This window comes from Urocampus carinirostris, chromosome 2 (genome assembly GCF_059441175.1).
Source record: "Urocampus carinirostris isolate Australia breed hairy pipefish chromosome 2, RoL_Ucar_1.0, whole genome shotgun sequence".
NCBI classification, from domain to species: domain Eukaryota; kingdom Metazoa; phylum Chordata; class Actinopteri; order Syngnathiformes; family Syngnathidae; genus Urocampus; species Urocampus carinirostris.
The window spans coordinates 36,041,239-36,054,031 of record NC_142350.1 but is presented as its reverse complement, the minus strand read 5'-3'; the positions used below and the strand labels follow the sequence as shown (position 1 = coordinate 36,054,031).

The 12,793-nt window shown below is 38.9% G+C and overlaps 1 protein-coding gene across 6 annotated transcripts in view; it reads left to right on the top strand.

Moving 5' to 3' along the window:
• vps13b (vacuolar protein sorting 13 homolog B) overlaps nt 1–12,793 on the top strand; it is a 457,366-nt gene that overhangs the window by 146,922 nt on the left and 297,651 nt on the right. For all 6 annotated transcript variants that reach the window (XM_088326330.1, XM_088326329.1, XM_088326331.1 and 3 more), the window contains one exon: nt 5,991–6,124. In XM_088326330.1, the coding sequence (XP_088182456.1) occupies nt 5,991–6,124 (134 nt within the window). The remainder of the gene's footprint in view (nt 1–5,990; nt 6,125–12,793) is intronic.

Genomic DNA, 12,793 nt, shown 5'->3' with positions numbered 1-12,793 from the left:
CTGGAAGCGGCTCTTCTTCACAATTTTGTTAAGGCTGCGGTCATCTCTCTTGGTTGTGCAGCGTTTCCGGCCACATTTTTCCCTTCCAACAGACTTTTTGTGGATATGCTTTGAAACTGCACTCTGTGAACAGCCTGCTCTTTGAGAAATTTCTTTTTGTGTCTTACCCTCCTGATGGAGGGTATCAATGATGGTCCTCTGGACAGCAGTCAGATCAGCAGTGATTTAGTTTACTGAACCAAGCTGAGTGTTTTTAAGGCTCAGGAAACCCTCGCAAGGTGTTTCGAGTTAATTAGATGATTCAGGTGATTAGTTGAATAGCCTACTTGTATACTTTTTCATGATATTCTAATATTTTGAGATAGGATTTTTGAGTTTTCTTAAGCTGTAAGCCAAATTCAGCAATATTAAAATAATAAAAGGCTTGAAATAGTTCAGTTGACGTGTAATGAATCCAGAATGTATGACATTTTTGTTTTTTTAATTGCATTACAGAAAATAAAGAACTTTATCACAATATTCTAATTTTCTGAGACAGTCCAGTATATATATATATATATATATATATATATATATATATATATATATATATATATATATATATATATATATATATACAATCGTATGCAAATGTTTGGGCACCCCTGATCATTTTTAAGATTTTCCTTTATAAATCATTGGTTGTTTGGATCAGCAATTTCAGTTAAAGATATCATATAGAAGACAAACACAGTGATATCTGAGAAGTTAAATGAAGTTTGTAGGATTTACAGAAAGTGTGCAATAATTATGTAAACAGAAGTAGGCAGGTGCATACATTTGGGCACCATTGTTGTTTTATTGATTTGAATACCTATAGCAATAATTATTGGAACACAACATTTGTTTAGTAAGCTCATTGACCCTCGACCAACATACACAGGTGAAGCCAATCTTGAGAAAGGGTATTTAAGGCGGCCAGTTGCAAGTTTTTCTCCTCTTTGCATCTTCTCTGAAGAGTGGCAAAATGGGAGCCTCAGCACAACTGTCAAAAGACCTGAAAACAAAGATTGTTCAACATCATGGTTAAGGGGAAGGATACAATAAGCTAGCTCAGATATTTCAACTGTCAATTTCCACTGTGAGGAACATAGTGAGGAAATGGAAGCACACATGGACGGTTCTAGTTAAGGCAGGTTCTAGTGGCAGGCCAAGAAGAATCTCTGAAAAGCAGAGGCGAAGGATGGTGAGAACAGTCAAACTCAACCCACAGACCAGCTCCAAAGACCTACAACATGATCTTGCTGCAGATGGTGTCACTGCGCATCGTTCAACTATTCAGCGCCCTTTGCACGAGGAGATGCTGTATGTCAGAGTAATGCGGCAGAAGCCTTTTCTGCGAACATGCCACAAACAGTCGCTTGCGGTATGCAAAAGCACATTTGGACAAGCCAGCTTCATTTTAGAATAAGATGCTGTGGACTGATGAAACTAAAATTGAGTTATTTGGACATAACAAGGGGCGGTATGCATGGCGGAAGAAGAACACAGCATTCCAAGACAAACACTTGCTACCCACTGTGAAAATAAATAAATAATAAAATGAAGCTAACTTTACTAATTATCATTGAGATTATCTGCTAACAGAACATGTAAATAAATGAAGATCATAGTATCCACTGCCCTATGTTATCATAGCATGACTCCATGGCTGGGATGTTTCAGACATTGAAAATATTAGCAATAAAAAAAGAAACCGTATGTTGACTGGCAGCTGTCTGTCAAACTATTTAGTGCAACTAAATTATGTGTTGGTGTGAAAAAATTACATTTCATGTTCGGCGCACCACTGAACCTAGTACATGACCCAATAGTAACCTGGGTTATTATATCCAGCAATATAATAACCTTTCCTAGAGAAATGAGTCACTGCCGTTGCTTTTCAATCTTTTAATTAGCCATTGGCGTCCTTAAGAGAATTGTGTAAAGCTGAGAACCCAATCTGGCCCTGCTTCCCAAAAATTGGAATGAAAAGTGCAGCTTTTGTTCCTGTCTGCTAGTGGTCGCAATGATGGGATTATGTATAATTTTCCTCTTTACTGAGAAGACTAGAAAATGATGCAGCGAAATGGAAATATTTTCATTGTTGGTGCCAAATGTAGGAAGTTGTCAAAAAAAAAAATACTGTGGTCAGGACTGTGTTACTTGAAAAAAAAAAAAGTAATCTCAGCCATGTAAAAGAAAAATAATAGGATGGTATGAACAAACAAAAAGAGCTTGTACTTAATTGTTTAGAGACTAACAATTGTAGTGTCATCGATATGTAAACGATCAAATAAGGGCTTTGACCCTAGTAGACGTGGTATTGAGACTTTAATTCCCTATGCCGGATGGTGAAAACTGCAATACAATACAATGCCTTGAAACCATATGCCAATAAAATCGTAAAAATAAAGTGCATACAATTCACAATTGTTTGTTTGATTGTTTGGTGGCGCTGACTGACCAAGATTCCCTCTGACTGACAGAGATACATAGCATAAACACAAATGGCGTTTGCATCTTTAGATAAATCTAAAAATAATTTTCATTCATTTCACACACACACACACACACACACACACACACACACACACACACACATTTATATATATATATATATATATATATATATATATATATATATATATATATATATATATATATTTAAAAATACTACATGTCTCAATAATACAATGTTATGAAACTATGGCGGGACCAGTTAAACCCTGGCGGACCACCAGATTCATCAGATGTATGGGAAACACTGCAGGAACGACGTCCAATTTAACGGCCACCAATTTTTAATAGGTATCAGTTACCGCATTGTAGTTGTAAGCTGTCACAATACATTAAATGTCAGTTCCTGGATTTTTTTTTTATGCATCCCAGTGATTCACATATCTGCTACTCTCTTCCATGTGGCGGCTCCATTGATGCATCAATGAGCTGTAGGCCCCATTTAAGCAGGCTGTGTCATCAACACAGTTTCATGACAAATGTGGGATAAGTCTGCCAAGTAAGGCTGGCCTAAATCATGGAATATGTATGGATTTGTCTTTGGAGAAAACACTTGTTAATCTCTGACACCATGATGGCTTTAACATGCGAAGACGTCAGGGTGTAATCTGGTAGAAAGCACATTCTGCCCGTGTATGTCCTTCTCATCTTCTCTGGTTCTGCCTCTCTACTTAACCTTTTGCATCACTCTCACATATTTTCCCACAGTGACTTTGCCTTCTTGTGCGTCGCAAGATGCATTCAATCTGTGAAATATGAGGGTTTGTCTTTGCTGTTCAACATGAGTGTCTGCACAATCTGCTTGTGTCTGGACCACAGCAGGCATACCAAGATGCGTCATGTCTCACTATTGCTGTCTCTGTGTCTGTGCACGTATGTACACACACATTCTTAGTGGAAAAAGTGCACGGTATTGTCCAACTGAATGACGCTTTTTAAGGTCATTGAAGGTATTCATCCATATTGTGTAATTTTAAACATTAACCTTTAACCTTCAAGCAAGATGGTATGCATTTATTTTCTGTGTTTGTTTTTTTTAGTCAAAACTATCAGAACAAAATACTGGTTGTACTCCACATTATTGTTGTAGGAGTATTGTTGTAAAACAACCACTTTTTAAGGACGCTGTTTAGCAATCCTTCATGATAAGTTTACTGGAAAGCTATCATTTATTCCATGTAACTGCTCGAAAACCAGACAGAACCCCTGATGGGTTGCAAATAAATCACTGGGAATGCATCTAATCATTCAAACTCACACAGCCATTGAGTGGGAATGTCTCCCATGATGGCTGTGTTGTCCAGGCTAAAGTTGATGTAATGTGAATGGCAGCAATTAAGTGTTCTAACTTACCAGTACCAAAATATAGTCAAGAGCAATTTGAAATCCTCAAACCAAAATCATAAGCTTTTCTAGCTATTCTTGACGTCGATATCCCCACCAACTCTTTTGGCATGAAACAGCTGAGCACTGACTTTCTCTGCTAACAGTATAATTCCTTATAATAGTATCAAGAGGCTGAGAACAAGCAGACCTATGCTATTTGGTAGCTGGTTTAACAACACATCTATTGAACCATGTATATTCTATCAATTTTAATAAGTGTATAATTTTAATATGCCTCCATGTTAGTGCCTCATCCTCACACGTTTCATCAAAAGAAGCCAGAAGAGTACACACACAAACAGGCTTTGCACTAGGATGTGTTCACTTTAGAGCACCCCATTGTTGACCAACTTCTCAATGTTTTAGATATCTGCGTAATTCAGCAGACACATTTTTAACTGTTGCAAAATGCAGGCATTGGAAAGTGCTAGATACAGAATTTTAATGTTGTGTTTTCGATGTTTGAAAATTTTGGGTAAAGTGCGTGTAAGTACTTGAAATATTTGCAGTGTTTCTAAAAAAGTCTGCTTGAAAATGATGTCCACACTGTTTTCTGGTGGCTGCGCTTTCCCATTGCATTTCTTCTCCCCTTGTTGTTAACTGCAGCTGACATTAGTTTGTAAGGCATGTTCCATAAGTGCCATCACCCCCTATATGTCCCCCCCCAAGAGGATAGGTACGTTGTACATCTAAAACAGGGCACCATGAAATGTGTATTAGTGCAAGGATTGCTTATGAACTATAACCATTTATTATATGCCACACAAAAATTAAGGTAGCATTTCCCAGTGGTAAATTCTTATAGGAAGAACTTCCTGCAACTGAAAACGTAAGCAATGTATTACTGTCATTTTTACTCAACACCTATTTACACAAGTATTGTTCAGATCCACAAATATATTTGCAATTTGCCCAAAATCATATGTATTGATAAATGCACATGCAAAATTAAAAATTGCAATTGTAAATCTTATATATATTTGTGGCTTTACAAAATACATGAGTCATACGGGATTTCTTCTTTTAATGGTACTAGAGAAATTAAAATATTGGATTTGAAAGCCCTGAACTCATTCAGTGCCATAGCATATACAATTGTTTTCAGAAGCATTATCCCTAAGTGCCTAAACACATATTTGTTTTTATTTTTGTTTTATTTTTAAAAAGTCATTACCAAGGCTTTAGCGCTGCTTATCTGTAAGTATCAAGCCTCTGGAAATGATTCCAGTATGAGAAATAACCTATAAATTGCAGGTGTCGCTCTGATCAGATCTTTGTTCACACATCAAAAGGGCGCCCACTTCCTCGTGTTGCTTCCTGTATCCAGCAATTAATGTGTGTAGGTGGCCCCAGAGTGACCTAAATTTTCAGGCGCTGAAGTTATTGCAAAGTTCATGCATCCTTCATGCTTAAGTTTAAAATGCTATTTTTTAAGCCAAAAAAGAAAGCACAGAAGTGAAACTTTTCCTTGAAAAATATCCTTTCACACAAAGCCATTTTTCTCAGAATATTTTAAGTAGCTCCCGTTATGCAAAGTTTTAGTAGTGATATTTCATTGACATTTAACAGAAACTAAATTGTTAGATGTTAGTTTTAACGAAGGTGGCACAGCGATTGATTGGCTAGCGCGTCCGCGGCAGATCATGGGATCAAATCCAGCTATCAGCCTTCCTGTGCAGAGTTTGTATGTTCTCCCAGTGCTTCCATGGGTTTTCGCCAGGCTCCGGATTACTCCCACATCCCAAAAACATGTTTGTCAGGTTAATTGGCTGGTTCAAATTGTCCCTAGGTGTGAATGAGCGTGTGAGTTGTCTGTCTCTGTGTGCCCTGCAACTGGCTGGCAACCAGTTCAGGGTGTCCCCTGCCCACTGCCTGTATACAGCTCGGATGGGCTGCAGCACCCCCGCCATCCTACTGAGGATAAGCGGTGCAGATAATGGATAGTTTTTATGATTCTGGGTCTTAAATACAGTTTACACAGTGTATGTTATGTTTGTGGCTTCTAAAAGATTCCCAAAAGACATGACATACTAAAAAGCTTAATTTGTCTTTGTCCATCTTTTTAGAATCCCGTCCACTCTCCATTCCTATGAAAGTGATGCCTGAAACCACAGCAGTCGAGTCTCTGGCAACCTCAGAAGAACGAATGAAGGAACTCATTGGCCATGCTTGGGATTCCGTTAAACGCCTCACTCTCCAGGTAAAAGAACACAAAGATTTTGGTCATCCCTAACTTGAAGTTAATGCCACATAATGTTTGTTTATTACAAATATCTACTTTGCATTACATATCTATGTAATGATCTTACCTTGACCTAAATATGACGTTTTGCTTATTTTTAGTAGTTACTGCATTTTATTTTCTTCATTAATTCCAGTTTTAGTACACTAGTAGGACAGCTGGTATTCTTCTCTTGGCCTCCCAAGGAGCAATATAAACTGGTTATATTCCATCACTGTGCGAAGCCAATATCAGCCAGTCTCCATGGACATTTTCAATGTTATCTTAAGATCATTTTGTCTGGTTAAAGCAAGTCACACTATACATGGTGAATGCAGATGTTTCATTCTTTAAAGGAATTATTTCCAGTGGTTTTCCATCTGGGGCAAGAAGCACAGTATTTGTTTGCGCAGCCAATATGCAGATCCCAGAGTGACATAGCAATGTTTCTTATTTTAATTGGACACCTAATTAAACCAGATTTTTGGCAATGGAATACAGTCCATTAATCCATCCAATATCTTCCGCTCATCTGAGGTCGGGTCGGAGGGCCAGCAGCCCCAGCAGGGAAGCCCAGACCTCCCTATACCCAGCCTCTTCATCCAACTCATCCTGAGCCATTTCCAGTACACTACACGACTTTGGCCTTACTAGCCTTGCCCGGCTTCGCCTGGCCTCTCTCCGGGTACCTTTTTGGTGCTACGTCTTGAAGGGATTTGATCGTCATACAGTGTTCGTTTTACCTCTGAAAAGTGATGAGCCCCGAGGACTCGCATGCTCAAAAATCTATGGGTCCCCACAGAGATCTATGGGTCCCCAAAATTTAGTGTTATCGACGTTGAAATTGTAAATCGGTGACAAATATATAATAAAAATCTATATATTCATTCAGTTTTAATCATCAAATCATTAATTCATTTTATGCATCAAATTATTGTTGGTAATATACCGATTAAAGGGATAACCACAAACTTGTCTTTTTTTCTTAACTTCTTTATACAACATAATAATTCGTAATATAATGCATCAAAGCAAGTGAGCCGTTTGAGAGCCGGCTCTCTTGAATGAGTTGTGACAAAAAAGACAGACTTTTCACCACACAACTTGTGATCGGCGTGCAGACGAAAACTTGAACCGCGAGAACAAAACAACATCTGCCGGATCTGCCTGACGAAAAGTTTGGAGTGCGGTAAATCTTTGTTTAAAAAAAATGTAATCGGGTAATAATGACAATTTTGCGTCAAAAAAGTTGCGTCCTGGGTACGTACGTTGATTTGAGACTATGCGTCCCTACAAAAATGATGCGTCTAGGACGCAGGGACGCGGGCAAACGAGAACAGTGGTCATATTTGGCGCGAATCTTTGACCAAAATCTTCGGCGTGAACTAGAAGCACACTCACACTCAGACAAGCGACAATGGGTCAGCAGTGCCCCAATGTAGCGCAACAACCAGTGGCTAGCAGTGCACCAATGTAGCGCAATAATTAGTGGTGGGCAGTGATGCAAATATCATTTTATGTTCCCGGTCTGGTGTACAGAACCTCAACAGATAGGGTACTTAAAGGACTAAAAACGGCTTACTTTTTTCAAAATGACGCAGCAGAATTTGCGCAAAACGACCAATTCACAGCGTATTCTCAGGCGGTTTCCCATCCAATTATTAAACAGGCCCGACGCTGCTTAGCTACCCAAGATCAGGCGTTTTCAGGGTGGTATGTTCGTAAACAGGTAATGCCAACCCTTTCCGGCCATTGCTGCTTCTAGAAATTATGTCCATAACAGTTATGAACAGAATCTGTGACAAAGAGCAGCCTTGGTGGAGTCCATCTCCTACTGGAAACTAACCTGGACTACTGCCAAAAATGTGCACCAAACTCGCACCGGTCATAAAGGACCGGTTAGCACTGATTAGACTGTCCGATACCCCTATGCACGAAGCACCCTCCTTAGGGCTCCCCGAGGAACAGGGTCGAATGCCTTCTCAAAGTCACCAAAACACATGAATGAATGAATGAAAACTTTTATTTCAAACATTAAAATAAAAACAGGACAAAAACAATGAGTCAACAACAAAATAATGTCACATAACATGTTTGAAAAGGGTTAGTCAGAAGCAGTTGCTTATTTTCCAAACCCCTTTATCTTCCCTATTAAATACGTTTTTCAAATCCTCCTTTCCTCTTGTGTCTAATATAACAAAATCTCATGGATATGATATGAAGACCGGATAGGCAAACTCATTTACCTTCAAGGACCCTGCAATGAAACACTTTTTTTTTAATTAATTGGTAATTTATCTAGAATTAATCGACATACTTTTGAAAAAATTGTCGGACTACTATTTTTGTCATTGTCTGAACAGGTTTGTGAATTGCTTGTAAGCAGGTGAGTCAATAGTAAATATAAACAATACGTTTTGATGAGTCCAAACAGTAATTGCAAATGAATGCAAGGGGCATGTAAACAAGCAAAATCCAAAATGATCTACTAATTCCCTTTAATTGACATTGCTGGGACCACACAAAGTGACGAAAATGAAAGAGAGCATGACGTGTGTAAATTAGAGTTTAGGGGAAACAGCTCCAAGAACTCAGATCTCATGTCAGGCCATTAAGTTGTTTACAGTACTTCCTCAAAAGTTAACCCAACCTTCTAATAGTTTGCCGAGCCCGTCATTGCCTTTTTCCCCCTCGGCTGCGCAACCTGGAACACACCAAGCACTACATCAGTAATGAGGAACTAGCCTTGCTTGTTGACATCGAGATATAATTCAACCAAACCGAAAATCTGACAGCTGGTACCCCAAGCCTGGCATGTTGCTTCTGGGTTAGGGATGAGAACCTGATCCAAGTGGAGGAGTTTAAGTATCTCGAAATCTTGTTCACGGGCAAGGATATGATTGAACGGGAGATGGATCAGTGCAGCATCTGCGTCATTGCGGACTGGTTGCGGGTGATAATAATTCAGTTATTTGTTAAAATAATTGCAAAATACATTAGCAGGTTTTTTCCCCTTTCCAAAAACAAGGGAAACATATTTGGAATCCTTTTTGTGGTAGTGAATTTGCAAAGGCATTTTGGCATGCATCGACTCTGTCTAGGGAAGTACGAAAAACAAGCCCTGCCAAACACCGGTCTGCTCACCTCATCTGAGGATTCAATTTGGCTTGCTCCTCTACATCACACTACATAAATCAGCTGAGTGCTCTGCAAATCCATTCACTTTATCCATCTATGTTTGATATGTCTTGTTCTTATTAGGATCATAGTGAACCATATGCATGCATCGTTTCTGCATGTACCACTTGTGATTGGGCTAACTCGTAACTGGGGTCTGGAACCTTTTTGACTCAAAGAGCTGTTAATCCAACACACATATATATACATATATATATATATATATATATATATATATATATATATATATATATATATAATATGTGTGTGTGTGTATATATATATATGTGTGTGTGTATATATATATATATATATATATATATATATATATATATATATAATATGTGTGTGTGTGTATATATATATGTGTGTGTGTATATATATATATATATATATGTGTGTGTGTGTATATTTACAGTGGGACTTCGCGCTTCGACGTTCGCGGGTTCAGAGCTTCGCGGGTCTAAAAAATAATTAAAATAAAAAAAAAATAATAATAATTAAAAAAAAGTAAAAATATATGATTTTTTTTAAGCATTTTTGAAGGGGTGTCGCTACTTCGTGGTTCCATGTTCGCGGGTTCAGAGCCTCGCAGGTCTGAAAAATGATAATGATAAAATAAAATAATAAAAAAATAAAAAATATTTTTTTTTAAGCATTTTTGAAGGGGCGTCGCTACTTTGTGGTTCCACGTTCGCGAGTTCAGAGCGTCGCAGGTCTAAAAAATAATAATAATAATACAATAAAATAATTTTTAGAAAAAACATTTTTTTAAGCATTTTTGAAAGGGCGTCGCTACTTCGCAGATTTTCACTTATCGCGGGTGGTTTTGGTCCCCATTAACCGCAATAACCGAGGTCCTACTGTATATATATGTGTATATATGTTTATATGTGTATATGTATATATATATATATATATATATATATATATATGTTTGGAAGGATCCACATGTATTGCGATACATATCTTTCATTTTCATCTGGAGAACCTGCTGCAGAAGGATTTTAGTCACTTTACAACAGCCCACCATCTTGCTAACTCACTACGAAAAAACACAAGTTAAACTGAGCTGATGCTGTACATAGCCACACATGGCCTTGACTATTAAAGAACCGCAACCCCATGCATATCAAAAGCAGACCATTTGTATGCCATTTCGGTATTGTCTTAAAAAACGACATCCATTCTGTAATACTATTGAATCTCAAGGGTGTCATTGACTCAACTAACCAAACAAAGATATGCACCATTTGTTAAAATTAAGATGGAAGATTGGATCACTTCAAGAATTATATAAAAAAACACTTCATGAGCTCATATGCATAGAGTCAATTAAGCTGTAGTGCAGTGGTCGGTAACCTTTTCTGTACCACGAACTGGTTAATTGTCTGACAATGTTTTCACGGCCTGATCCAAGGGTGGGTTTGTACTAAAATAATAACAACAATGACACTAATTATAACCTTTATAATAACAACAACAGTATGACAATAATGAACGTAAATCCACTGTGTAGTCTTGTGGAACATTTTGTTGTCCTCGTAATATCACACCAAAATCAAACTAATTTATTTTCTGAACCACTTAATCATAGATGAGTCGCAAAGAGGGCATAAATAACTCCCCACTAGGAGGCGCTATCTGGAATTTAACCTAATCACAACATACCTTGTTCGCTATCTTAACGTTTAACACGAAACGTCATGGTGTTCTACATGCCAAATAATAAAAAAAAAAAAAAAATGAACCAGAAGAAGTGTGTTGGTGTTAATGGTCTCTGTGTTGTGCTCTTTAATTAGGGATCTATTTATCCTCCAACTCCTTTGCCAAAATGTTTTTCATGGCTTCAAGTTTGTTTACGTTCTAGCATGACTGAATTGACCATTTTCACCCCTGATTGGTTATATGTGCAAAAGTTCGGTTCGATTCTCCACTGTATTTTCGAAGGGAGGGAATCATTTTTTCCAATGTGCCAATTGCACCACCCGACTGGTGACTGTGCCCGGCCATGTAACAACACTGATTTTAATTAGAAACGTACCATCCTGAAGCCCCGGTTCAACTTCAATCTGAAACGTAGCAGTGTAATTTAAACAAAATTAGCTACAAATAAATATAGAACTTAATTTCCTTTCCGTACTGCCTGATACCAAACATTCCAAAGCTCGGTACCAATCCGTGGCCCGGTGGTTGCTGATCACTGCTGTAGCGTATCCCAAGGAAATGTGCCTGCACCACTGATTGCCAGGATATGCATAGATGAATAAATATTCATGCATACTTTTCACACCTTTGATCACTTTGAAGTCTGTTTAACCAAACATTCCCATGTTTCCAGGATATTACCGGAAAGGATTCCAAACCTTCGGCTGTGGTTCCCCCCCTTCCTCTAATTCTTTCTTTTCTGTTCTGGTTCTGTTAACTGAATATCATGTCTTTCCAGGCAATGTTTTTTAATTCCAAAGTGGATCCTTTAAGGACATCTACTGGCCCAATTTGGCCAAGGCTGCTCCTTCAAACCCATCTGCGCTGGCTCAACCATGCCAAAAAGGGTTGAGAGTTGATTGTTTGAGCTCCGAGGGTGGGATAAGCCAATGCAGGCCAGGCCAGCCACACTCTAAGGCCACTGTTGGATCAATAAACCCAGCGATCAAAGTTGCAATTAACCCACTGCGCTAACACAAACATCTAGGCCAGCAGAAACAAACAAAGCCTTCATGTCACCTAAAGCGTTTATTTTTGCAAATTTCCACCTCAGCCAAGGAGACCTCCAGTGCTTGTCAGCTTCTGTAAGCACTGTTAGAAGAGAGGAATGTGGGGCTTTGGGGATGACTGACTGCCTTGCCGCGCTCCCGTGCCAGGCCACAAGCTTATAGCTTGTGATGGAGCGCGGATGAGTGCTAGCTTATTGCTTGTCGAAGGGCATCTTGCCTACATGGCTTTTTCGCAGTATTTTGGGTGCGAAGCAGTTTACAGAGGTGCCAACGAACGCTGTGTGTATACATCCGCACGCCACAATGCACATCTGCGCAGTTTCATCTTTAGATACACACATTAATCATTTGCATTTCTCAAAGACACTGTTTACACTGGTACAGCCACTATTCCCAACGTGTTTTGGAACACAGATGGAAATGCAAGCTGAGAAAAGGGGTGCAAAAGGTGAACAGTGGGCGGAATGCCCAGATATTTTGCCTGGGGTTAGGGACTCTGCGGACCTTCGGCTCATCCGACCATTCACTTTGGAAACACTGTCCCGCCTGGTACAAGCACAGGAAGATCACATTTGGCGAGGTTTCAGGTTTTCAAAAACAAAGGGATGTGTTTTTCCATTAACTGTCGATTCCCCACAGTGAGATTCTCCTCCTGAGCAGCAAATGCTTTTGCCGGTGATGCAAAGGGGGTTGTTTCTCATTTCCTTTTCTACGGCCCTGAGTTCAGAACATGCTTTTGTGGGCGCTGCATCCA